Raw genomic sequence first — 28,000 nt, 5'->3', positions numbered from 1 at the left:
ATGCTAGCAAAACTTTGGTGTTTCCCCCCAAATTAGCATTGCAGTTTCAGTGAAGATGAAATAGGCATGGTGTGTGAAGTTTTTATCATGTTCAAGCCACCCTTTTCTAGTCCCTGCTCCTTTCATCAGGCGATCTGAAGACTACCTGGTTTAAAAATATTTGGTAATTCAGTGCAGAAAATTAAGGTCACAGACAAAGTACAACAACTTTTAATACACCATTAATACTAATGATTAAAAATTATTGCATAGTCTTATGCATTTACCCTAAAACATTTTCTGAAATTAAATTCTGAAAGAATTATATAAAAGACAACCCTTTAAAATGTGGATGGCCTTTAACTACCTCGATCTTCTTTCCTTTTTTGTCTTTTCAGTACTTTTGTCCATCGTTTTCTCATTATCTCCCCTGCACTTTGGGCAATACCATTTCCCCTTTGGTTTGTAGGTAAGTGAAACACACGAGAAGTGAAACCATTCGATTGGACACTGTTCATTGTCACATCCGATCATTTCCCCGTAAGACACTTGGTTACATAAACAGTATGTAGGTTCGTTGGGATCTATTGCAAACTCGACGGGGGAAGCTTCTCTTTCCTGCTTGGCCTTGGAGCGTTTCTTTTTCTTGGCGGACTTGGATTTCTTTTCTTTGGGGGGCTGATCGTCACAGTCCTCAATCCCGTTCGTCATGTGACACAGGTCTCGGCTTTCACTGGTCCGCTGCCGGCGGGGCCTTCTCGAAGATCGTTCAGGTTGGCTGGAATCCATCTTCGCTTTATCCGCAGCTCGCTCACTTTCGGCAGGATCTTGAAAACACTGGGAGTGTAGCTCCATTTGCCTTGCCCGGTTTTCCACCAATTCGAGCATCTGTGTGACAATTTGAATTTTTTCATCTCCCAGTTCTTGACTATTGATTAATGCCCTCTGGAGATGCTGCTGGAGGCGTTTTTTCTGGTTTGAATCATCTTCTTTCTTGTATTTTTCATAGACATCATCAATTTCCTTTAATGTTTCTAAAAAAAGGAAAGAATAAAAATCAGAAAAAAAAAAGAAAATGCATGGTGGCACATATGACATTTTTCAAGTTAGTTATTTTTTCCCAGAACTGGTACAGTAAGAAAGAACTAAAAAAAAAAAAAAGAACTCGACCATAAAACCACTTTCCTGTATAGTATGAATTACATTAAAAACATTTTATTTTCCAAGACCACACATTATCCAACATGAAAGTACATTTAGAAGTAAGCTAATAAAAGAATGAGACCTCTCTAATACTCATTAATCTACGTTAGAAAGCACAAAAGATCTGTGGCTAATTAAAAATCAAAAGTCTTTCACCGGGACTAGGTTAGATTACTGTCCAACTATGTTTACAGGATTTACGGTTCAATACATGACTTGCTACATGGCCCCAGAGACACTCTCTACCTTGACTTTCATATCATCCCCTGGACATTAAGCAAAGCAAACACAAGTAACTCTTAGCTTTCCATGATATTAGCTTGAATGGCTCTTTTATATCATCACATGGCAGACTCTGAAAATCAAACTATTTCCAGAACAGGTTTAGGTTCAGGTTCTGGCATCAACTGACTAAGCTACTAACAAAATTATAGTTAAGTCAGCATTGGGTCACTGTGCTTTTGTAGATAAGTCAGCATTTGGTCCTCAGTTTTTTATCTGCTGATTTAGGTACTGTAGAGAATGTGGGACACACCTAAATCAACTAAAAATGGCTGAGTCATTAGAAGACATACAAAAATCTGAAAATATAGTTCCAGATGTCACCAAAATTTACATAAATGTCTTATTCAAATCTGTCCTCTTTCTTGTCCTTATGAGACACAATGCTATCTGAAAGAGTTCTTAGAAAAGATGCAGAAACAAAAATTAACTTGGAATTTATCACACCACATACCGTATCACTGTTTAATCTTCTAATATCATTACTCTAACGACAAGAACAAAAACGTTAGATAAGTAACATACATTGGGGGTGTCTGCAAGTAAGGTAACACAGAGCATGTATTCAACACAACTTATGAAATAGAACCTCCTTGGAAACTGTAGGTACTCACACAAAGGACAACTATTTACCCGACAATGTGCCCCCACACGTCTGAGGGTACTCACACCTACAGAGCATATTTTAAAACAATGTTCACATCTTGCCCATTTTCCCAGCTAAATATATACATGGATTTCTTTAGAACTCAACTTTCTTCCAGGAAAAATAAGCTATATATTTTCCCCTCAGACACACAAAAATTGAAGTTTAAAAAATAAAGGCAAGCCTTATCCAATAATCAGGAATTAGAAGCTAATTATAGCAACACAGATACTATATATGAGGTAAATATTCACGTTTTCAAGACACCTTAATTACACAGTGACAGAAGAAAGGCCACTAACACTTACTGAGTCCCTTCCATGCAACTTTCTCATGAATCACAATCCCGTGAGGAAGCCACCACGTCTGCATGTGAAGACATTGAAGCTCAACAGGTAACCACCCTAGTCTTTAAACTGTGCCAGACCTGTCAATTTGGCTCTGCCCTTTAAGCACATTCTACACACCTACATGGAAGGCACTGTGTATTAAACACGAAATTTTAGCTAAGGTGTAAACAAACTTTGATTATGAAGGAAATTATGAACAAGAATACTGGAACAAAAATTAAGGTTCTCTAATAACAACACCCCATAATAAACTGGGCTTCCCTGACAGCTCAGATGGTAAAGATTCTGCCTGCAATGCAGGAGACCCGGGTTCGATCCCTGGGTCAGGAAGATCCCCTGGAGAAGGAAATGGCAACCCATTCCAGTATTCTTGCCTGGAGAATCCCACTGACAGAGGAAACTGACAGGCTACAGTCCTTGACATCTCAAAGGGTCAGACATGACTGAGCGACTAACACATACATAATAACACTTCATTCAATTATGCAATTGTTTTCTTCATTCCTCTGTCTTTAAAAATTCTTAAGTCTACTTTTAGGGTTCTTCAGTAATTTCTGAAAATGTATGAAATAGGTAGGAAAGAAATTTGACTGTCTAAATAGTTTATATCACTATTACTGTAAATATTAAATCAAAAAGCAGAAAATACTTAAGAACTAGCAAAGAAATTAAAGACATGAAAAACCAAAACCACACAAGTATACAAAGCTAATAGAAAACTGAGAATTGAGCTTAGTAAGCATGCGCATAGAGTAAAAACTAGATCACTGTTTTTGTATTACTTTTGAAACTGAACTATAGTCTTAAGGGAGCTACTTTTTATAATCTCTCAGTCTTTCAAGGCCCAATAATGTTTCTCACGTTGTCAAATCCACTTCTGTCAATTCTAGATGGTCAAAACTGCATATTTCCTGTTAACAAATTATTCCTCGCCAATTCAAATTAAAAGAAAGCATCTTAACTTCTGTGATCTCAAACAGGTCTTTAAAGAAATGTAAAAACGTGCAAGTTTTACAAACTTAAGAGTTATCATTTGAAAAACTAAAAAGATTCAACATACAACTCTTAAGCACACATGTAATATTTTTAGGTTACAATTCAGGTATGTGCTCCATGTCTAAAAAAACACCTTTGGAGAGCATTAAAAAAAAAAAAAAAAAGATTTAAATACTTTAAAAACGACCATGTGCACCTGAAGAAGCCAGGCTATGGAGTCAAACATTCCCCACTTAATTGGACAAGTTACTTAAACTCCTTGTAAATTTAAATTTGTCTGCAAAATGAGTTTTTACTTCATTGAGCTGTGAAGATTAAATAGGATAATGTTCTGAACTCAGTGCAGCAACTGACAACCAGTAAGTAATCTGTATTAGTCACTCCCCCCACCCCAACAGAGACCAGTCCTGTCAATATGGATTCAAAAGGCAGAAATAAACTATAGGTTAAAAAACAAGACACAGAGACAACTAAATATTCTATCAGGCTGCAGGTCCCAAAATACCGCCCCAGAAATGCGTTAAGACACTAAATTGTAGGATTAGCGACGGGTCGAAAAACTGAGAATGGGTCCAAGAAGTTATCTTTTTAAAGTTCAGAGGACTGATTCCACATCAGGTCCAAGGTCTGTTTCTCGATTCGGGATTATTAACCGCAAACGGCTCCCCATTTAAGTTAACTCCTCCCCTTGCAGTTGCAGGCGAAAGGGTCACCAATGATAAATAACAAATAACACACTCTGTAAGAAAGGTCGATTCCCTGTCCTAGCTGTCTGGGTCTGACCACAAAGGGCGGCTTTTGCCACAGCATTTAAACTCGGCGGAGGAGGGACCCGGGGGTTGAGGGACGCCAGGCGGTTGCCCAGTCAACCAACTCACACCCTTCGGGGACCCGGAAGTGACGCAAGGTCCGGAACCTACGCGGTGCCGGGATCGGCGACGGTCCCCGAGGCTGACTGTGTCTCTGTTGTGATTTGAGTGGTTGGGGGGGAAAAGTCGAAAATCCATAGACAAACGTGTCCCAAATCCCAACGCTGACTCCGCCGAGGGCGAGCTAACGTCCTGCACGGCCGCCTCCCGACCAGCCGGCGTCGCCCGCCCGAGCCTTCCCGCGACCAGCCATTTTCCGGACGGGCGGGAGCGCGCGTGCCCGCACTCCGCCTACACCCTACGTCACCCCTGAAAGCCCCGCCCCCAGGAGGGGGTGGGGGTCCTCCTCGCCCCACACACAGACACACACACATACACACATACACACACCCCTCGGCTCCCCCGCGGGGAGCCCCCTAGCCTTTCAACCATTCGGCTGTAGCAGCCGGGAAAGGCTGCGGCCCGGAACTTTCCCTGGGGCGAGAGACGGGGGAAGACTCGATTCCCGAGCCTGGAGCTCCGGAGCGCCGGGGGAGGGACCTCCCCGGAGGCCGCCTTCGCAGTCCGCCCTCGCCCCCTCCCCCCCAGCACGTTCCAGTGCATCTGCGCTCAGGGGGTGGGGGCCCGAGACGGACTGGGCTGAAGGAAGCCCGGCCCTGTGGGCCCGCGGGAGTCCGGCCGCTCACTCCCCACGGCACCCCCCCCCACCCACCCGGCTGCACGCTCCCCGGGCCGGGGCGCCGAGGGGTCTGCGGCACCCGGCGGGCGAACACCCGGAACAAATGAGCTTGCTGCTTAAAAATGGCTGATTTCGTCTCCACAGAGGCTGCAGCCGCTGGGTCTGCAGCGGGGGCTGACGAGCGGCCACCGCTCCCTTCCACTGTCGAGACCACCCCCCCCCGCCGCCACCAAGAAGTCCGCAGCGGGGGGAGGGCCGCGAACCCCACCTACGGGGGCCCGCTGCCCCGGGTCCCACACGCCAGGCCCCCCCACACACTGTGCACTCGGGGAGCTGGAAAAGTGGCACTTTCCCCGGGGCAGGCTCCCAGCGACCGTGCCCGGCGGCCCCGAGTCGGGGGGAGGACCCGCGGCCCCTACCTTGATATTTGTTGTCCAGCTCCCGCAGCACGGACACGTTCCTCTGCATGTCGTGGGGCAGCGACTCCACACACTCGAGGTAGTCCTGCACGTAGCAGGTGAGAAGCCGGCTCCGCTCGCCGGTCAGGAGCGCGGCCGACGAGTAGAGTTGCTGCTGCTGCTGCTGCCCTAACATCCTGCCGCTGCTGCCGCCGCCGCCGCCACCGCCGCCGCCGCCTCCGCATCCAGCAGCCACACATGCAACAGCCACGGCCGCCGCGGCTCCTCGGCTCGGCAGCCCGGCGCCGCGGGGACACCGGCCGCCACTCCGGAGGGCACTGCCGAGTCCCCCGATCTCCGCTCCCTCCCCCCCCCAAAGAAGCCCTCACTCCCCGCCCCCGCCGTAACAAGCCCAGGGGCGGGGCGAGATCGCGGCTCCCTCCTTCCCCCCCTCCCTCCCCAGGACTAGAGCAGCAGGGACCCCCCCACCCCCGACCTCCCCTAGCGGAGCTGGCGCCGGGGTCCCGGGCGTTGACACTTCCGGTCCCCCCGGGAGGCCCCAGATGCTACCAATGCCGCCCCGTAACTCGGATCCCCATGACAAGCCTCTCGCTGTCCGCTTTTCTCCCAATCACCCTCCCGCGCCTGCCGGAGAGTCTCTCTCGCTGGGCTGCCCCCGCCCCTCCGGCTGCGGCCGCCTCTGCGCCTGCGCAGGGCTCCCTCCTGAGAGGCCCAGGGGCCCGCCCCTACCGCCCTACCGCAGGGTTCGCATTCTCCCGCCTTCCCTTCGCCACCCGGGCGATTGGTCTGTCAACTCTCGGCCCGGGCGGGGGGAGGGTACGGAGGGCGGCCAAACGGCAGGCTGCGCCCCGCCTCCTCTTAAAGGGGCAGCACGGCCCGGCCCGCCTCTCCGCTCAGTGTCTGAATGGGACTGAAGCGCGAGGGCGGGCGACCGCCTTCCTTCCGTCCTTCCCTCAGGGAGGGGGAAGCTGGGTCCCGCTCCCTCGGCCCGGTGTTACCGACTTTCCGCCCCGCCCCCCGCCCCCTTCAGCTGGGGCCTAGCGCGGCCCCTGGCGAGCCTCAGAAAGCGGCAGCGGGCAGCCGCTTCCCGCCGCGACCCTGAGGGAGGCCTGCCGGGACTACGCGGCGGGCGCGGCTCTCGGGCATGCGCGGCGGCGGCGGCGGCGGCGGCGGCGTGCCCGCAGGGCCGGCGCCGCGCTCGGGCCCTGTCCTCCTCCCGCCGCGGCCTTCAGGCTCCCAGCGCATCGGGGGCTGATCGCGGAGGTAGGCGGCGGCGCCCCCGCGGCCCCCTGCGTCTCTTTCTGCGTTAGGCCGCCAGCCTTTGGGTTTTTCCCTCCGGGCTTTGTCCAGCTTCCGCCCTTGCGGGGGGTCTCCCGCCGCCCCAGGACCTGCGGGTTTGGTCCGCCCTCCAGCTTTTGGAGACTCGCGTTTATTTTAGGCAAACTCTACCCTGTACCTGTTTGTCCAACAGACAACCTTTTTCTAAAAAAATAAAGTGTTTTACCCACGGGGAATCAGAATGTTTAAACTTGAAACGTCGGCGGCGACGGCTTCCTGGCGGCGAGAGGGGCACGGTCAACTTAACATCTTCGACCTAAGAACTGAAAACCACTGGGGACCCGGCTTGTAGGGGTGATGGAGACGCGAGGATAAACTTAATGAGGAGTCAGGCACTTATTCTGGTCTTACTTGATCGGCTCTCACGGTTTAAATTCCTGTCTGGTGTTAAATGAAATGCCCAGCAGAGGAGTTGATTTGAGTTCCATATGGACTCGGTGTATATAACAGCGTGTATTTTTTCAAAGAAATGGGTGTAAAGAGAACAAATACATGGGAAACTTTAACAATTGCCTGTGTAAACAAGCACTATTGTGAGTAGTACCTCTGCGTTAAAAAGAAAACCTGAATGGGCGATAAATTTGGATTTCTCCTTATACCCAGTTGGTTCACAGTGGTGGGCCACCTGTCTGGTGACCTATTTAGAGCCCTTTTGAAACAGCTGTTAATAGTATGTAACCACTGACATGCAAAGAGCAATCTAGACCTTGATCTAGAGGATATTTTAAATTTCAAACCGAAAAAGAAGCACTCTTCGAAATTTGAGTCTTGGGAACAAGATAACATGGCTCGGGACTCAGGTGTGTGTTTGTGCTGTGAGGCTTCAAGGTTTGATCACTTGAATATTAAGTCAGCCTAGGCAGTACAGTGTATTGTGTTGATATTTCTGAGGACTGCCTAGGTATTTTCTTGTCATTCTGGAAGTCTTTCAGATTAAGTGGCCAGGACTTAAAAAAGTCACCGCTAAGAATTGAATTTTAGTCACCTTTTACTTAAACTCTGCTATTTTTGTGTACTAATATATTTAAATCAGCTAGTTTTTAATGAAGGCCCCAAATAATACAAGATGCCCTATAATTTATTGATTCAGATGTGACACAAAATGCGCCTATGGGTTTTATTCAGTCTAAGAAGTGATTTGCCGGCAGGTATGACACAGTTAGAAACTAGAAGTGAGAGAAAGCAATGATTTCATAATACCTAAAGCACTCCCTCCAGGAACTATGAACAGGATGAGAGGAAGGAAGGATGAATATGGAAATGAAAACATTAGTTTCACCTTTCACAATTCTGTTGAACAGGCTGAAAGGAAGCAAAAAATCTAAATAATGACTTTTCAGCCTGTGTTGCTCTAAACCTATAAAGAACACTCTGATATGGTAATATATGTGTGTATGTGAATTGTTAGAGATGTGCTTTCTTGCTGTGCTGATTTATAAAAGATAATCAACATTTATTCCTACCATAGTTGTGAAAGCAGAGTGTGGGGGGAGATTAAAAAAAAAAATCACTGTACTCCCCAAACTCAGCCCTTGACCTTGGTTATTTCTCATGTCCTTTTCTTCTCACTAGTCACTTAACTGGAAATTTGGGGTCTTTTCCTTCACCCTGCTAAATGCAATATTTAAAAGTCCCCGATTCTCCAAAATATAGAAGTTAATTGGTGATGTTTAATTATGTAAGTAAAGAAAAAAGGCATCTTATTTGCTCTTTAGTATGAAAGTGAAAAAGTACAAAGGTCACCTTAAAAAAGAGGTTACTGACACCTTCAAATTAGTAGAACTGTCTGAGGTTAACATTAATTTATAAATCTGTTATTGTAAGAGGTTCCTGGTAGGAAATTTTTAAGAGGTCCCTGGAAAAAAATGAAAGTTGTTCAGTAGTGTCCGACTGTTTGCCACCCCGTGAACTATACAGTCCATGGGGAATTCTCTAGGCCAGAATATTGGAATGGGTAGCCTTTCCCTTCTCCAGGGGATCTTCCCAGCCCAGGGACTGAACCCAGGTCTCCTGCATTGCAGGTGGATTCTTTACCAGCTGAGCCACAAGGGAAGCCCAAGCAGTCCCTGGAGGCCCTTATTTAGGTTGTAAAGTGTTGGCAGGGTATGCGGGAGAACACTTCAAACTATGAGGGTTCCCAGGTGGTACAGTGGTAAAGAACTCACCTGCCAATGCAGGGGACATAAGAGACACAGCTTCAAATCCCGGGGTCAAGAAGATCCCCTGGAGAAGGAAATGGCAACCCACTCCAGTATTCTTGCCTGGAAAATCCCGTTACAGGGAACCTGGTGGGCTACAATCCATGGAGTCTCAAAAAGGTCAGACACCACTGAGCAACTAAACACACACAACTATTCTTTAAAAAAAAAAAAAAACTCCCTGCAATCTGATGGAAAACTGTAACTAGCAAGCAGTGCTGAAGGTTTCCTAAAGACACCTCTTGAGAAAACTCAGCTACTGCTTGAGTCAGGCCAATTAAATTTGAAATCCTTTTCTTTTTTTCTACTTTTTAATATTTTTAAAAACTTTATTCTGGAAAATTTCAAGCACACACAAAAGTAGAGGTAATAGTACAATAAATCCAAATATACCATTCATCCAGCTCGAACATTTATCAATATATGGCCCATAATATTTCACTCCCTTATCCTTTATGCATTATTATGATTTTTCTCCATAAATACTTTAAATATGAACAGATAATCTACAACATCTTTATCGCATCCAAAAATTATCTATCATTTAATATCCAGACAATTGAAATTTCCCTATTGCCTAACTGATGCCTTTTCACACTTGATTTGTTTGACGAGTGTATTTGGTGCTGTTGTTCCACACTGCATTTGGTTAGTGAGGCCTTTTCTAAACCACTAAGAGGCAGTTAATTCCCTGTTTAATTCAGTGAAGCAGATAGCAATGTTTTTCTAAGAAAGATGTTTGGATTGTTGGAAAGCATTATGTAAAATATAGTGAAATGGAAGGAAATCACTTTTAAAATCCTCATATTGAAAGGTTACTAATTGATAGCCCCCTGTAGAAATGTAATTATATCTATTGCAAATAAATCTAAAGATCTAGGCATTTGTTTTAGAGTATAATTTGTCCTAGAAGTCCGAATGAAGCATTTTAAATTATACTGAGAAAAACCAAAACTTTAAATCAGTTCATTAGTACAATAGGCAACAACAATACTAAGAATTTACGTCTCCAGTGAGCTCAATTTTAAAGCATTTTTGATTGCTTTATTATGTAAGTAGTATACCTTAATTGTGGGGGCTTCCCAGGTGGCTCAGTGGTAAAGAATCCACCTGCCAATGCAGGACATACAGGAGATGGAGTTTCAATCCTTGAGCCAGGAAGATCCCCTGGAGGAGGCAATGGCAACGCTGCTCCAGTGTGCTTACCCTGGAGAATCCCATGGACAGAGGAACCTGGCAGGCTACAGTCCATGGGGTCGCAAAGAGTCCGACACGACAGAGCACAAGAGCACACCTTAATTGTAGGAAAACAGCAAAAAAGAAGACATATAAAATCACTAAAAACTGGAAATAAGTCTTCTTGGTATCTGAGTAGACCCCCAAGATGATTCCATTTTAGTTTTTTGCTTTAAGGAAACACTTTGTCTAGGACTAAAGGACGAAGTTAAGAAAATAACCAGATTCTCAGGATGGAATGTTGCTAATGTTAGTATTGTTAGCCTGTACGTTTAGTTTATGAGGTAAACAGCACAGATTGGTGTACACAATCCTACTATGGGTTATAGTGCCTGCAGCAATTAGAATGACCACTAACAGCAAGAGACGATCCTAAAACCTTTTAACGGAGTTACTGTGAATGACTTGGTCTATCGTTATAGAAAATTCAGTATGATAAAATGTCATTCCCATAACTAAGAAGAAAAGCAAGCATGTATTATCCACTTTGGTTATCCCAGAGAGAAAAACAAAACATATGGTATACTTTGCATATTGCTGACCAGAAAAACATTCAGTATTCCCTGGATGGTTACCATAGTTACACAAGCCGTTTATAACACCAAGAGGGGGAACTAGGTCACAGTATTGAAGGAGTCTGAATTATGCAATTATGTTTCCTAAAAGCAGGGGAAAGGGTTTAAAATTTAAGGAAGAGAGATTTACACTTATGTTCAAAATTGGAACTCTGGCCTAATTTTGCTGGGGAAACTTACTAAATCTGTCCAAAATTAAATGGTTGATATTGCAGGTGTAAATCATTTAACCTGTACAAATAATGAAATAGCTTGATCCATAAGTGTGATAAAAGACATGCCAACACATTCTGTCCTCGTCCATACTCCGTTATCTCAGTGAGTGGTACCCTACCTTAAAATGTTTTTGCAGATAAGCAATAAACCCAACAATTGCCTAGAATCGTAGAGTAGCCAAAACCTGTAAACTGAAGTTTTGACCTCTTACTTTTGCAAGTTTGAGATTAAAGATTGGGGCAGTGCTTGACATATGGGTATGTTTAATTTGTTGCAGAGGTTTTCCTATTAATTTCATCAAATGGACAAAGAAGTGTGGTTAAAGAGGTAATGTATTGAAAGCCATGGTAGCATAGGCTTCACCCTCTTTAAATTATGTGGTTTTTTTTCTTTTTTACTAAGTACCTCAAAAAAGATGATTTTATTCAAGAACTGTGCCTGTTGTCTCAGAGCCCTGCACAGTGCTGAGTAAATATAGGTTGAATGAAGGAAAAACCAAAAAATTGCTCTCAAGGTTACACAATTTCAGATGGTCATTTTTAATCTCCTAATCACTATAGACTTGTATAAGTAAAAGTCACTCAGTCGTGTCTGACTCTGTGACCCCGTGAACTGCAGCCTGCCAGGCTCCTCCGTCCATTGAATTTTCCAGGCAAGAATACTGGAGTGGGTTGCCATTTCCTTCTCCACAGACTTGTATAGTTAACACTAATCTTAGATCAGTGGTGTCCCCCAAAGAAAGAGAGGACAGGCAACAGGTACCCTCACCCAGTAGCTGGGTGAGCCACTACTGATGTTAATTCATCATAACCATTGTGTTGTTGCAGTAAGGGGCACCCCTTCCAGGTCTGAGAGTGGGCTCTGTCTAACACTGGGAGGTGAATTGTCTAAGGAGACACATGCTGACAAAGCAAGAGGTTTTATTGGGAAGGGGCGCCAGAGTGGAGAGCAAAGGGGTAAGGGAACCCAGGAGGACAGCTCTGCTATGTGCGTGGCCCGCAGTCTTGGATCTTATGGTGACGGGATTAGCTTCCCGGTTGTCTCTGGCCAATCATTCTGACTCTGGGTCCTCCCTGGGTGTGTGCGCATTGCTCAGCCAAGATGGATTCCAGTGAGGAGGATTCTGGGAGGTTGGTAGGACAGGGACTGGCTTCTCTTCCCTCCTTTAGATCTTTTCTGAATTCTTCGGATTGGTGGTAGCTTGTTAGTTCTGCGTTCCTTTCTAGGACCTCCTGTTTAAGGTAACTCATGCAAATGGTTACTATCTGGCCTGGCCAGGGCAGGCAGTTTCAGTCAGTGGTTCCCCTAGCAATGTCTGTAGGGAAGGATGGTGAAGAGGTTGAGAATCCCTGTTAAAGATCAACTCTAGACCAACTTCTTTTTATAGGTGATAATATGGGGACCATGGGCTACCCTTGTGGCTCAGCTGGTAAAGAATCCACCTGCAATGAGGGAGACCTGGGTTTGATCCCTGGGTTGGGAAGATCCCCTGGAGAAGGGAAAGGCTACCCACTCCAGTATTCTGGCCTGGAGAATTCCATGGGCTAGTCCATGGGGTCGCAAAGAGTTCACTTCAATATGGGGACCCAGATAAGCTAAGTAACTTGCCCAAGGTCACACTGCATAGATGAAATAAATACACACCTAAAAATTTAAGAGTAAAGCAAATGTTAGTTAATCTTAGCTCATAATCATTGGAAAGGAGAACAGTACCCATAGAGGGGGAAAAAATTTTAAGAACTTGGGATATTATAAAATTACTTTTTCTAAGAAGTCTTGCAGTGAATTTGACAAAATCACCTCTAAATGAAAATTAGAATTTCCTGAATGGTAATTATCCAAATAATCACAAAATCAAAACTATGAGAAATCCTCCTATAATCCTTTAGACTGTTACTTATTTTCAAGGGCAAATGCCTTATGCCTTCAGCTCTGGTTAAAATAAGAATGGTCTTTTAAAAATGAAACTCGTGCTACTGGCTGGGCTTCCCAGGTGGCTCAGATGGTAAAGAATCTGCCTGAAATGCAGGAGACCCAGGTTTGATCCCTGGGTCAGGAAGATCCCTTGGAGAAGGAAATGGCAGTCCACTCCAGTACTCTTGCCTGGAAAATTCCATGGACGGAGGAGCCTGGTAGGCTCCAGTCCCTGGGGTCACAAAGAGTTGGACACAACTGAGCAACTTCACTTTCAGGCTACTGGCCTGGAGCTTTCTGCTAAATCTTTTCTTCCTTGTAATGATTCTAATCGATTACTTAATGAGGCTTTATTGGAGCTATTGTTTCATTAATTGCTCTTGGCATGGTTAATTTAATCCAGCACTTCAATGAATATTGATTTAGCTTCTGAGGGTAACAAATTTTAAAAAAATTGCTTATCTAATTTATTTCCATAAATTGGGGTTCTCTTGATTCTTTAATCTATGGAGACCAGTGTATCTTGATTTACTCAGTATATATGTTTCTGAAAAATTATAACCTTATTTTGCTAGAGTATTTTTAAATGGGCTAGTTCTATAAAGTAAAAGAGCCACATTTTGGAAATATTTAACAAATAATTTATCTCATTTTCTTTTGTCTTCTAGACTGCTCTCAATTGTTCCATTCTGCTGGAGAAAACACAAGATTGTGTTCTTCATTACCTACCTGTGGCCGAGGTGTGGCATCTTTCGTGTGTTCTAACTTTGCTGTATGTTCCATATCCTTCAGCATAATACCCTTTGGTCATGGAAATGACATTATCAGGGAGACAACCTTGAGGAAATGCCTGAAGTGACAGTAGAAATATTTTTTCCTGTTATCTGCTGAAAGTAAGTACTAGAATTAGAGAGATTAAAAGATCAAAGGTGTAAAAGATATGGGGAAAATTTGTGTGGCAAGTATTAGAGGCTGAAAACCTTTCTGTTATAGGAAAAATAGAAAAATCAGAGAAAGGAATGATTATTTGAGCCATTGATGGTGGGGGGTATAACACAAGAATTAAGATTTAGGGATCATGACATTTAAATTATATCTATAAGAGGTATTCATAACACTTTAATGTATAACAAAAAATACAGTTGTAATTCAGGGTTGGACTAATAGCCTATCTAATGTAATCTTTGAAAAGTGGCATGTTGATTCAAAAATAAGTTCAAAAGAGCCTACTGACTTCCTTACATGATGTTAGCTTTATTATTTTTTTAAATTTATCTTACTGAAGTATAGCTTATTTACAATGCTATATTAATTTCTCTTCTACAGAAAAGTGATTCAGTTGTACATATACACTCTTTTTCATAGTCTTTTCCATTATGGTTTATTAAAGGATACTGAATATAGTTCTCTGATGTTAGCTTTAGAATTATTACTATTTACTATTCACATAAAATATCTCTGGAAGAATAGTCCAGTGTTATCTATGATAATAGTTGCCTTGGCTTTAGAGCCGGGGATCTGGAGTTGGAGAGAGAACTGTTTTTGCAAATATTATTTTGCACATTTGATTTTTTTAAATATATTTATTGCTTTAACAAAATATAAACTTTATTTTTAATATAAAAGAAGCAAAAAGATTTCCATGCACCCTACAATAACAAAATGCATATGTATACTACTCACTGGGAAAGGAGCCCATAGTGTTTAGCTTCAGTTCACTTTTAATGAGAATTTTTCTGCTACTATTGCTGGTAATGTCTGTCCTTGGCATAACAGCATTCTAATTGTGCATATATTGTTATACAAAGTTAAAATTAAGAAATACCACAATTGGTAAGTTTGAAGATTTGAAGACATCACCCTTTAGAAACTGATCTAGACAGTTTTCACTCACAAGTACATTTTTTTGTGTGAAGTTTTTTTAACAGTTTAAGAGTTCTCTTAGCTTTTTCCTCATTCAGTATAGCCCTCAACTTCTTGAGAGCTTTCTTGATTTTTGTGCAGTCTTACTTGAATACCTTAGGTTATCATTGTTACAAGTTAAATGTTTGAAAGTTCATATTCAGGCTGATGTTCTGATTCATGCTGTGTATAAGTTGTGCCTACAGCCACAGAAGGGACCTATGAACCGTGTCTACCGCAGAAGGAGTCCTTCGCTGCTGTCCCTTACTGAGCTGTAGTCTTCTCTACATGATTGAAATTTAAGCAGAAGTAGCTAATGAAAAGGACTCTGAATATAGCAGCTGAAAAAGGAAAAAGATTGGGATAAGAGTCCAGATGTCATAAAGCAGAGAAAGGATGAGATACAGGAAGCAGTTATGATTTCTGTTCCATGGCTCAAAGGGTTCCAAGAAATAAATTCCATTCCACTGGGCATATTTTTCAATTTGGGGTAGGAATCAATTAATTTTTTAATAAAATTGATATTATATGTGTTACATATATAACACACAGGGAAACAACTGAACATACTGACCTGAGTGGTTATAATACCTCATGTAAGGGATCTTTTGCAGAAACTATTTTTTGGTGTGTGATGTGTTGCTTTCTAGAAAGAATGGGGCTGACAGCTCTTCTGTAATGAATAATGACCTGGGAAGAGAGAGACGGAGAAGCCAGGAAGGAGCAATTAACAGGGAAGTGAAGTTATATGAAACAAAGGAGCTAGATATAGAAAATTTCCAGGAGGTAATATCAATTGGATTTAATAGGATTCCCTGGTGGCTCAGATGGTAAAGAAACTGCCTGCAATACATGAGACCCCAGGTTGGATCCCTAGGTTGGGAAGATACCCTGGAGAAGGGCATGGCTACCCACTCCAGTATTCTTGTCTGGGAAATCCCATGGATGGAGGAGCCTGTAGGGCTACAGACCATGGGGTTGCAAAGAGTTAGACACGACTGAGTGTGTATGCTTCTTCCAAACAGCATTAACTGTTGCTTCCTAGAGGTAGCTTACTTGTTTGTAAAGAATAGCCCACTGTAGAAATTGGAGTCTGGGAACGTGTTGGGAAGGGTAGATAGAGAGACTAGAGGAAATGATGTAGATGTGCAGTGGTCTTAAAAACATTTTCCCACATGCCAGGACTTAGCTAGCTTCATATTAACTTCTATCAGTAAGCCGGGAGTTGGTAATAACAGATAGCAAGGACATACACACCCTTGGGAGAAAGTTTCTGCAGCGGGTCTGGTTGCTTATTTCTTGAATGTCTCCAAGGAAACCATGACTGACCTGGCAGGCCCTGGGAATTTGGCCTGTGGAATGTTTTTTTATTATGAGTGACGATTTTGTGGTGAACACCCGGAGAAATGGAACACGCCATGCTGGCTTGTCAGGTTCCTTTGCACAACTCAGACACCTGGTTTCACAGTTGGGGACCTGAGTCTCAGTTGCTGTAGCTGATTGTACCGCATAATGTGTGTACTTTAACAGCTCCCCATAAAAATCTTGGACCCTGAGACTCAAATGGGCTTCCACAGGTAGAGATACTTAACATATGCCTGTAGTTTGCTGCTAGACAGAGAGAGAGAGAGAGAGAGAGGATTCCTGGCAGCTTCAGACCAAGGACATTGGAAGCCTGTAGTAACCTCTCTGGACTTCCCAGTACATCTTTGCTCTCTGTCCTTTGCCATAAGAAGTCTTAGCTATGTTCGTAACCTGCCATTGACTCTTGTGAGTGGTTCTGGTCTCACCAAAGACAACAGCCACGTCCAGAGTTCTGAAGAATTTTAAAACCCAATTTGTCCATTCAAGGCTTGATAAGATTCACTGAAAAAAGAATAATCAGCATACACAAGTATGTGCTGTGTATGGATTTAAATGGAATCAAATATTTGATCCATGTCCAGGAGACATTTATAGTCTTGTAGGGATACAGAAGCACGAATATATAGTGTTAGGGAAATGCTTATAAGAATAAGTATAAATAAAATCGAATTAGGAATAAATGTAGAAGCAAGGCAGAATAAGAGAAAATTGGTAGAAGTCAATCATGGTTTCTGGAAGATGGTGTATATCCAAGAAGAAATATGGGACTATGTTGTCAAATAATGGCTTTTTTCCCTTCATATCTATTGTAGCAGTATGTAAAAAAATGTGAAATAAAACACATTTTTTCTTGGATTTATCTGATCAGTGCTGAGTCCAACTGACTTGGAATTATTTGTGTGGAATCAAAATTTGCACTAAATCAAAATGTACATATCTTATGGGATGATATTTTTTGAGCCCTACAGTTATTAATTACAGCTATGAGTTAATATGCTTTACTATTATCATTCCAAAGACTCTACCCAATTCCTTTTATAATCAATAAATTGTATAATCAATAAATTCTTCAGCTATCTAGTTAAACTGCTTATAGCCAAAGATTAAGAATAAACTTCAAAAGTTCTGCTTCTGGTATTAACCAGAGAGCTCCCATCAAATCACTCTTCTGCAAATAACAACTATAAATTCTGGATAAGATATTTTTAAAATACCAAGAGGCACTGCAGAGCAAGCAAAAGAAGGCAAACTCTGGAGGGAAGTCAATACTTAGAAGAATGAAATGGCGCTTCAGAAGTTTCCTATTTTTATGTCTTTTAGCCTTCAGCACCCAGTTCTATAGGATGATGTAAACTTGGAAACTTGCAGATGTATTGGCTTGGAGAGCCAGAGAGTGGATTCCAGCACAACCACAGTGTGATACAGGGCCTAGAGTTAGTATCATGTGCTGCTTTGACATTGGGTAGGATCAGGAAGGCTATGAATGGCCTAACACCAAGTTCCCCTCCCCACTCTGCTCCCATGGTCCTCAAAGGTCCTCTAGCCAAACAACCCTTCTTGTTTTGAGGACAGGTACATTTCCTGCCTATGCCCAAGTGGCAGGCTTCAGCTCCCTGCAAGCCCTGAGTGGTGTCTGGTATCCTCCCCCAGGCTCTGAGTACGTGTGACTGACTCTAAATTGCCATCAGTCTCATGACTTGGTGTTGTGTGTCAGGCCATTGCCATAACCCTAGGTTGGGAATCCTTGCCTCACCAAAGAGATGAAGAGGAGGCAATTAAAACAACAAAAAATGGAAAGTGGAGGAGAAATCCCAGAAAGAAGAAAGCCACAGAGAGGGAGCCTTAAAGTCTGTGTAGAAACTGCCCACGTCTCTAGCTAACTCCTAAACTACCCATGTGCAAGGTGCACTGCAAGCAGCCCAGATAAACCCAAGAACACTGCACTGGCTTCAGAGTTTGAGTTCAGCCAAGTCCACTGTATACAAAGACAAAAAGACATTGCTGCTCTTTAGAGAACGTAACAGAAGTGAGATCTGTAAAGTACATCATTCTCTATGTCCAGGATAGTATCTAAAACTACTAGACATACAGAGAAGTAGGCAAAGGTAACCCCTAAACCTAGTTCAATGGTGAATTAGCCCCACAATGAATCAGCTGTTGGAATTCAACACAAGGATTTTAAAGTAGCCGTCACAACTATGCTCAGGACTTAAAAGAAAGCATATTTGTAATGAATGAAAATATGGAAAATCTCAGAAGAGTATAGAAATTTTTAAAGAACTGAAAGGTAATTGTAGTACTGAAAAGTATAATGTCTGAAATAAAATTTACACTGGATAGCCTTAAGAACAGAAGGAAGTGTTTGTGAATTTGATGACAGATCAATAGAAATTATTCACTCTGAAGATCTGAGGGGAAAATTGCTATCAAATGAAAAAATGAGCAGTACCTCAGGGACCTGTTATATCAGATAATACCAAAAGATCTAACATGTAGGGTTCTAGAAGGAAAAGAGAGAATGAGGCATGCAATTTTTAGTGTTCTATTTTATGTGAAGTGCTACAATATAACTCTAAAAACACTGGATAGTTAGGACTTCCTCAGCAGTCCAGTGGTTAAGAGATTGCCATGCAATGGAGGGGATGCAGGTTTGATCCCTGGTCTGGGAACTAAGATCCTACATGAGTTGTGTCAACTAAGACCCAACACAGCTAAATAAATAAGTAGATATTTTTTAGAAAACTCTGAAAAGTTAAGGATGTGTATTGTAAACCGTAGGACAACCACTCACACACACATACACACACACACACACACACACACACACACACAATCCTAAAAGTTTTGCTAAAATTAATCAGTTAAAATGGAATTCTAAAAACTGTTCAAGAAGTAATGAGTTTATTCTAAAGAGAAAATAGGAGCTTCCCATAGCCTACTCTCATTCTATCTTTACATTATCCAGAATGTTTTAATATATATATGTTCTACCTCCTACTGTGCTTGAAAGTAATTGACCCAGAAATAGTTTTCTGTATTATAGCACATTTCCTTTTTAGTCATGTGTTAATTCTGTTCTTATAAATCCATTTAAAAAATATTAAAGGAGTTGCTACTTTACATCAAAAGGGTAATTTTAATGAATCCTTAGGTTTTTGTTTATAACATTTCATATTTCACAAAATATTTTCATGCTTATTCTTCACACTGACACTGAAGCAGACAGCATTTCACAGATGAAGGAACTGGCTTGACTAGATTAAGTATCTAGGCTAGATTCTAGCCCCAAGTTTAATAGCTCCTGAATGGTGGAGTCAGGTATTCTGGCTTCTAATAAAAGTTTTTCCATTATCCTGATATAAATTAAAAGAATCGTTTAATAATAAAAATTCTCATTTTGTTTGTTGTATAAATTTAGATTTTTAGAGAAGAGTCTTTTTCTTAAAGTGACACTTGTTTGCTTAACTATTGCAATGTATTTAGCATTTTTACAACTTATGAGAAATGTTTAGTATTCTCCATTATTGGATAATAGTAATTGCTTCCAGCCTTGCCACCACAAACAACACAACAGTGAGTACTTGTGAAGTTACCCTGTGAACCATTTAAAATTTTCTCTAGGGTATATCTAGGAATGAAATTACTAGGTAATAGCATGTGGACTTTATCACTTTCTTGTAATACTTCCAAATTGATCTTGGAAAGGGCCTCACCAGTTAACACTCAATTAACAACATTTGGGGTGTTTCTTCTGTACATCCTCACCATCACTTGGTTCTATCCAACTTCCTAATCTTGGTCAGTTTACTGGGTAAAAAAAACACATAATTATTTCACTTTGGACTTGATTACTGGTGAGGTTGAGAATCTCTCTATGAGAATTCTTTGACCGTTTTCCTGTAGGGTTTCCTGTTTTTTCTTACTGGTTTCCATAATTTCTCTGTAGCTATTTTTCCCCTTATTGATTTTAAATACTGTAAATATCTTTTCCCAGTCTGTTAGCTATGTATTAACATTGCCAGTATGTTTTCTTTGAACAAAACTACTTAATTTTGGTGTATTCATGTATCCATTTGTGAATTGAGAGGCTTGTTTTAAGAAATTTTAAAGAAAACTTTCCTCTTTTTAATATTTTCTAATCTTTTACACCTTTAATCCAACTGGGATTTATTTTTGTATATGGTGTATGGTAGAGACAAAGTTTTATTTTTTTCTTCCGTGAAGTGAACCATTTTTCCATGATACATTAAATAATCCTTTTTCCCTATGACTTGACTCAACCCTCATGCACATTCCTGTTCTGTTCCCTTGTTTGTTTTGTCTGTCCCTTACCTGAAATACAGTTTTTAAGTTTTGTTGGCTCATTACCACATCTTAATATTTGGTAGGTGAATCCCTCCTCTTTCTCAAATTAGGGAGTTTGTGGAGGTTTATTTATTCATATATATTCTGACATTCATTTGTCAAACTCCCGTAAAAAATCTTGCTAGAATTTTATTGGAATTGCACTACATTCATAGATAATTGTGGGAGGGCTAAACAGTTTTACAACGATAAGTCGTCCCAACCAAGAACATGATATAAATGTCTATTTAAGCAGGATTTCTTATCTTTCATTTCTGATTTTTTAAATTTATTCAAATATCTTTAAAAAATACATGCACATGATAAATCCAAACAGTAAAAAGGAATATATGGTGTAAGTATATACAGTCTCATGCCTGTCTCCCCACCCCTCTTCCCAGAGAAAGCCAATTTCTTACCAGTCTTCCCAGAGATTTTCTATGCGTATATATGATAGAATATTTAAGTGGGACTCTTCCATCAAAATTTTAGCTGAGGAAAGAATTCTTTATGTGTTTTATTCTAAACAGACCACCATGCAAAAATTTCAGAGTGGATACATGAGTCTTGACCCCTTATCCACATTAAAGATTAAAAACAAGTTAGGAGAGAAGCTATGTGAAGATTACTTTAAACTTAGCTGTGCTGTGGAGTCGTTCAGAAAGTCAAGAGAGAGAGCTTTCAGTGAGAACTGTCAAGAAGGTCTAATATGTTTGCTTATAAATCAAGGAGACATAGTCCATTAACTGACTCACCTAGAAAATCTTAAAAACGAAGAGATGAGTAGCTCCTGTGGAGGTAGGAATGAAGGAAGCTTTGCTGTCACTTTGGGATCAGCTTACCATCCTTGGCATTTGGCCTGAAGTTGCTCACATATTTCCTAAAAATCAGATGAGGGCCACAGAGCCTATAACTGTTGAAAATTCTGACCTTGAGGAACCATGGAACTCCAAAAAGAAAAAAGTCCCTGTGGAATGGACCACGGAAAATGCTATTTGCAGTGAAATGTCAGCGAGAGGAAAATACATTGTCTGAGCCATGGTACAGTCATCTGTTCCTAGTCGCCTTCTCAGAAGGACAAAAGCACCTATGATATAAAAACATAGTTTTAAACTCTTGCTGGAACTGGGGAATGGGAAGCTGTATGATTTAGTTACCATATTTAAATCTCCTGTGATCAGACACATGCCCATGGTCCTGTTCCAGATCAAATGTTCTCCAGTAGTCGTGTTGAGGTCTTTTTATGGTAATGTGGGATATTGGGAACTATAGTCCCCAGAGTCTCACCAGGGTTCTCGCTTCCAGGCTTTACAGTACAAAGTTCTGAGGCTTCTGCTGAGACTCTCAATTTACTGTTCAAAGTGTGCAGGCTCTGTCCTGTGGGCCTTCTCCCTATGAAGTGGGAAGAGATGCCTCCACCCTGGAGGAAACACTAGTCTCAGGCTCTTTAAGTTCCATCTTGCCACCTACAATTCTGAAACATGAAATGGCTGGATCTCCTTTTAATCAATATCCAAGATTGCCTGCACTACAGATATTTTTCTGCATATAGTTTTTGAATAATTTTTTTTGTTGTGGTGTTGGTGGTTTTGTTTGTTTGTTTTTAAAGAGGGAAGGTTATAGAAATGACACTGGGGGCTTCCTTGGTGATCTAATGGTTAAGACTTCATCTTCTACTGCAGGGGGTGAGGGTTTGATGCCTAGTTGAGGAGCTGAGATCCCACATCCCTTGAGGCCAAAAAAACAGAACATGAAACAGAAGCAATATTGTAACAAATTCACTAAAAATGGTTCATATTAAAGAAAAATCTAAAATAATACTAATTAAGGGTAGAAATTTTCAAAATAGGCAACACTAAAAAGAAATACATTGAATTTCCATGTTCACAATCTACCACCCAGAGTACTTTTAACACTGTTTTTGTATGTCCTTCCAGTCTTTTTTCACCTGTTCCTTTGTTTTTTTTACATAATTGAGCTGATAATATTTGTTTATACTCATTTGTACGTAATGACTAAATAATTTTTTTTTTTTTTTTTGGTTCTGTTGGGTCTTAGTTGTGGCACTCAGAAACTTTACTTGTGGCATTTGGGATCTAGTTCCCTGACCAGGGATAGAACCCAGGCCCCCTGCATGGGGAGTGCAAAGTCTTAGCCACTGGCCCACCTGGGAAGTCCTAGTAATATTCTGCCATATAAAAATATTATAATTTTTGGCCATTCAGGTTGTTTTTGGGTTTTCTATCTCATAAGATTGAGATGACCATCTGTATGCTCAATTGCTTTTATGTATTTTGGATTATGTCCTTAATAGAGGCCCCTTAAAGCAGAATTATCGGGTAAAAGCTCTTGCTACATATTGATATTCAGCCAGACAGTCTCTTTTCTTTCCTTTCTTCCTTCCTCCTGTGAATCAATCAGCAATACCCACAGCAGCTGCTTCCCTTCTGTGCTTTATGTTGTACTCTTTGAGGTCTTGGACTTTTCTCAAATACCTCTTTCAGTTGCAAAGTTCTTTGCACAAAACAGCCAGCTAACCCAGTGAGTGGGCCCCCTATATGTTTCTATATTAGCCCCAAGTTGAGAAAGAGAGAAAAGCTTAAGGTTCAGTTTTTATCTATCCTGCTTCCCAAACTCTTAGCTCTTCCCAACCATCTTTAACAACAGAGATACAAATTAAAATATTTTACATATTTCATCTTACGTAACCCTCACAACAACGACATTGAGTCAGTCTTATCTGTTTTATAGATACAGAAATTGAGGCACAGAATTTAAATACTTTGCCCAAGGTCATATATTAAACAGTATATTCAAGACTTCAATCCAGGCTTATCTAACTTCAAAGTTCTTTCTACTATACCACTGTTCCTTCTTCATTAAAAGAAAACTCATTGAACAAATGCCTTGTGTTCTCAAATTATTATGTAGAGGATGAAAACTCTCATCTTAGATTTTTGTGCCTGGGGCCTGTGAGTAAGACTGACAAAAGACACACTCACAGGAGAAAAGGCTTACAAATTTTGTTTGATGATGATGTTCAGTCAATAAGTCGTTTCTGACTCTTTGCGATCCCATGAACTGCATCATGCCAGGCTTCCCTATCCTTTACTATCTCCCGGAGTTTGCTCAATCTCATGTCCATTTAGTTGGTGATGCCATCCAACCATCTCATCCTCTGTCGCCCCCTTCTCCTTTTCCCCTCAATCTTTCCCAGCATCAGGGTCTTTTCCAATGAGTGGGCTCTTCACATCAAGTGGCCAAAGTATTGAAACTTCAGCTTCAGCATCAGTCTTTCCAAAGAATATTCAGGGTTGATTTCCTTTAGGATTAACTGGTTTGCTATCCTTGCAGTCCCAGGAATTCTCAAGCCTTCTCCAAAACTACAGGTTGAAAGCATCAATTCTTCGGCGCTCAGCCTTCTTTATTGTTTGTTTGATGTTAATATTTTAATATTTTCACATGCATGGAGACCTTCATATAAAGTGAATATCCAAAGAATCAATTAAATGCAGGGGGCTTATATACCATCGTAACAATGGGTGGTAAGTCCTAGAGAAGTGACAAGACAAAGTGAAAGGGGTTTGGACTTCTGTGGGTGGGAAATGGTGGGAAAGTAAATATAGGAGGATAGTAATGGAAGATGGGTTACTGAGTAAAGTTTTATTTATGTGGACTCATCTTGGCACCATCTGCATCACCCATGACAAATGTTTTTCCCTTCCTGGTCCAGGAGAGGGTGACACCCTCACAAAAGGAAACTTGTGCTCTGCTTTTAGACAGAAAGGGGAGAGCAGAGAGTTTTTCTTGCATCTGCTGCTTCTCAGTTGCCCTCAACTCAAAACAATCCTTATGCCAAAGTGGCATATTTGGGGGTGGTATATTCTGATCCTCTTCAATTTTCCACTACCCCTTGGTGTAATTAGATAAATAAAGTCCAGATTTCTCTTTATTTTCCTCTATTATATTTTCCTCATGTTCAGGCAACTTGTTCTTTCAGTTTCCCTTTAATCTTGGCTTCATAACTGTGAAACTGAAATTTTATCTAGGTAACACAAAATGATTTTTTAAGAAGATTGCTGTTAATTAATAAAGCATTGCCTGCCGATCTAGGTGCTGTTTTTAAATTAAAATGGAATGAAATTGCATTTGTATTCTGCTTTAACAATAAATGGGCTTTCTTGGTGGCTCAGATGTTAAAGAATATGCCTGCAATGCAGGAGACCAAGGTTCAATCCCTGGGTTGGAAGGATCCCCTGGAGAAGGGAATGGCAACCCACTCCAGTATCCTTGCCTGGAGAATCCCATGGACAGAGGAGCCTAGAGGGCTACAGTCCATAGAGTTGCAATGAGTCAGACACAACTGAGAGGCTAACACTTCTTTGACAATAAAAGTAGTCTGCTGCAAAAGGACTTATGAATATTTCCAAAACAGGTGATATATTCTTACCTTTTTTCTTGTCCCCAGTAGAATTCAGTACACATGCTGATTACTTTCTTGGCTTTGCTAGTGGGATTTTAGATATAAAATTAAGCACATACTAATTGTTCATTAGTTAGCTAGTTGTGATTTTAAAACTCAATTAAGCCTCATTTAGATTTCTAATTAAAAAATTCCTAGTGTTCATCGATGAATGAATGGATGAACAAAGTGTGCAGTATGTACACATAAAGGAAAGGAAAGGAAAAGAAAGTCTTGAAAAGGTAGGTAAGTCTGATATGTGCTACAATAGGGACAAACCTTGAAGGTATTATGCTAAATGAAATAAGCAAGTTACAAAAGGACACATAGATTTCCACATATAGTACCTAGAGTAGTCAAATTCATGAAGACAGAAAGTAGAATACAGTAGTTGCCAGGGGTAGAAGGCATGGAGATGAAAGTTCTGGAGATGGATGGTAGTGATGTCTACTCAACAATATGAAGGTACTTAATGCTACCGAATTGTACACTTAAAAATGATTTATTATGTGTTATGTGTATTTCATTACAATTTTTAAAATTACCAAGCACCCACTTAAGTGCCAGTCACTGATAAACAAGACAATAAAGTGCCTGGTCTCATGAAGCCTGCATACTAGTCGAGGAAAAAATGACTAAGCAAAAAATAAGATAACTATGAAGGTAATAAAGAAGGACCTGTGATTCCTTGGGGTAAGGGATACTCTATTAAGAGTTAGTGATATTTATGCCCTGGTGGCTCAGACGGTAAGGAGTCTACTTGCAATGCAGAAGACCCAGGTTTGATCTCTGAGTCAGGAAGATCCCCTGGAGAAGGAAATGGAAACCCACTCCAGTAAAAAAAAATAAAAAATAGAAAGAAAAGAGTTAGGTATATTTGAGATAAGACCCAAATGATGAGAATGATATGTTTGAGGAAGAGAATGAGGCCAGGATGATCGATGAAGCAGACAGAAGCCTTTCATGTACCATCTGGAATATTTTGAGTTTGTTCAAACAAGGATAATGACAGGTAAGATGAAGGGTCAGCACACTTCTTCTGTAAAGGATCAGATAATGACTAATTCAGGCATTTTAGCCCAGAGGAAAACAAACTCCTACAAAGACATTGGAAGAGAAAGTCTTGCTGTCTATAATTTTAAGAAAGGAGTGTAACCAATAGTAACCATTCTTTTGCTTCACTTGGAAGTGATCAGAGCATTTCCTAAACTATCATCCATCTAAAGGGAGGGCTGATCACAGGAAGAGGGGCTGGAAGTGAGAAATAAAGAGAAAAACACGAAGGCTGACATATTTGGAAGAGATCACATTGTTGCAGCTTGAAGTACTGGCAGAATTGGAAGTAGGCAGCTTTGCTTCTGAGCCCTGTTAGCACCATTCCATCCTCCAGTCAATGTAAACTCCTTAGGTGTTTGGCAGATAAGATGCCCAGGACATGTTTGATGAATAACATGTTTACCTGTGTTTCCTGCGTTTTTTGTTTATTCCCTGAAAAATCAATGCCCTAATGCTGCGTCTTGGAGGCAGAGGGTTGTGTGCAATACGAAGACTTTTCTCAAGGACGGAGGGAAAAGATTTAGAGAGCTAGGCTGCTATCACTCTCCTGAGATGAACTTTGTCCTAAAGAGAGAACTGGCTCTCTCCTCCCACTTTTCATTAGTGTGACATCCACTGGTTATTACGTCACCAGTCTTTTTTTGTTGCTGATATTTTGCCAATTTTATTGATTGAACAATTTATTCTTTTTATAGGTCATGTCGGATTTTAGAGCGTGTACTGTGTTTGTGATGGCCATCTATCTCTTAACTATCAGAATGGAACAAAATATTGGAGGTTATTTTAATGAGAACAGTCTTCTCCAGGAAGTCTGTGATGACCAAAATACTAGGGAATGGCAACCCACTCCAGTATTCTTGCCTGGAGAATCCCATGGATGGAGGAGACTGGCGGGCTACAGTCCATGGGGTTGCAAAGAGTTGGACACGACTGAGCGACTAACACTGACTTAACCTTCCACACAATGTCTTGCTCAGTGGTAAGGCCCAACTTTTCATCATAACCCAGTGATGATGGCAAAGTGAGATTGTGAACGCCGCTCAGCAGCCACTCCCCGGTGGGTTTCATCCGCAGACATCTGGTGGCAAAAGTGTCCACAGCATGGACAGCAAGGAGCCGCTTCAGCTGGGAGCAGTAGCAGCTTGACATCCAGGAGGAAGGAAAACAAGAGGTAAGTACTTTGTGGGTAAGGTTCCAGCACCAGCCTGTCCTGATCACTTGTCTGGGGAAGTGTCTAAGCTAAAGCCCTTGCCCGCTTTTCTTTCCGGGGCATAATCATTTGAGATGTTGTTGGAGGAAAAGACTTTGAGAATGCCAAGAGGATGTTCTCCAGCACCTGGGTAGCTGGGTGGCTGTGATGACCCTCCTCATACAGTGTGGGCCCTGGGAAGAACTTACTGGGCATCACAATAGCTCATTTTTCTTGACGTCAACCTATAGGACATCTGTACCAGCACACCTTCCCCTTTCTGTGGTTAAAACATCCCTCTGGAGAATGCCCCCTGAGGCCCTGAGAACTTTATTGTGCTATCCCCACCCCCTCCTCCCCTTGCACCTCTCTCCCCGCAGCCTCACGGTCTCAGTTCAGATGTCAGTCAACATGCCCAGCTCAAGACCACCTCTTTAGCTGGTCTGAGAGCTGTTGCCAACTCTGGAAACTCAGAAATAATTCCCCTTTGTTCTGGTCCTGCAGCTCTAAACTCTGAAGTGAGGGTTTTGGAATCTTCTAACCTGATGAGGATATTCAAGGACCTGTCTGATAAGTGTACTTTGTACCATAAACTCAAGTAAATAAAAAGCAAGTCAATCAACAAAATACAAATATTTTCTACCACTAAATCGCTAAGGCAATTCAAAAGAATATGCTTCTGTAACAAAAGGCCATTCCAAACGAGGTGCCCTAAAAATGTTTTGAAAGTGGTAAAATAATGGAATAAAGATAGTCTTTCCAAATAAAATTTTTCTTTGAAG

General features: G+C 41.5%; 1 protein-coding gene and 1 long non-coding RNA gene across 4 annotated transcripts; one reads left to right on the top strand and one right to left on the bottom strand.

The window, feature by feature from the left end:
* Nucleotides 1–194: 194 nt before the first annotated feature.
* ING2 (inhibitor of growth family member 2) lies at nucleotides 195–6,367 on the bottom strand. Its single transcript, XM_043893616.1, has 2 exons — nucleotides 5,424–6,367; nucleotides 195–1,013 (listed from the first exon to the last, which is right to left on the bottom strand). The coding sequence occupies exons 1-2, from the start codon at nucleotides 5,596–5,598 to the stop codon at nucleotides 343–345; spliced, it is 846 nt and encodes a 281-aa protein (XP_043749551.1). The 5' UTR covers nucleotides 5,599–6,367; the 3' UTR covers nucleotides 195–342.
* On the top strand, nucleotides 6,367–28,000 carry LOC122687890. Of its 3 annotated transcripts, XR_006339257.1 has the most exons (5): nucleotides 6,367–6,686; nucleotides 13,569–13,793; nucleotides 26,725–27,008; nucleotides 27,104–27,200; nucleotides 27,723–28,000. It is a non-coding gene; the product is annotated as an uncharacterized LOC122687890 (long non-coding RNA). The 3 variants fall into 3 exon arrangements; XR_006339258.1 differs by having other exon boundaries at nucleotides 13,569–13,640; nucleotides 26,725–27,200; XR_006339256.1 differs by having other exon boundaries at nucleotides 26,725–27,200.

This window comes from Cervus elaphus, chromosome 32 (assembly GCF_910594005.1).
Source record: "Cervus elaphus chromosome 32, mCerEla1.1, whole genome shotgun sequence".
NCBI classification, from domain to species: Eukaryota; Metazoa; Chordata; class Mammalia; order Artiodactyla; family Cervidae; genus Cervus; species Cervus elaphus.
Note: the sequence above shows the minus strand (reverse complement) of the source record. Positions and strands in the feature narration are given on the sequence as shown.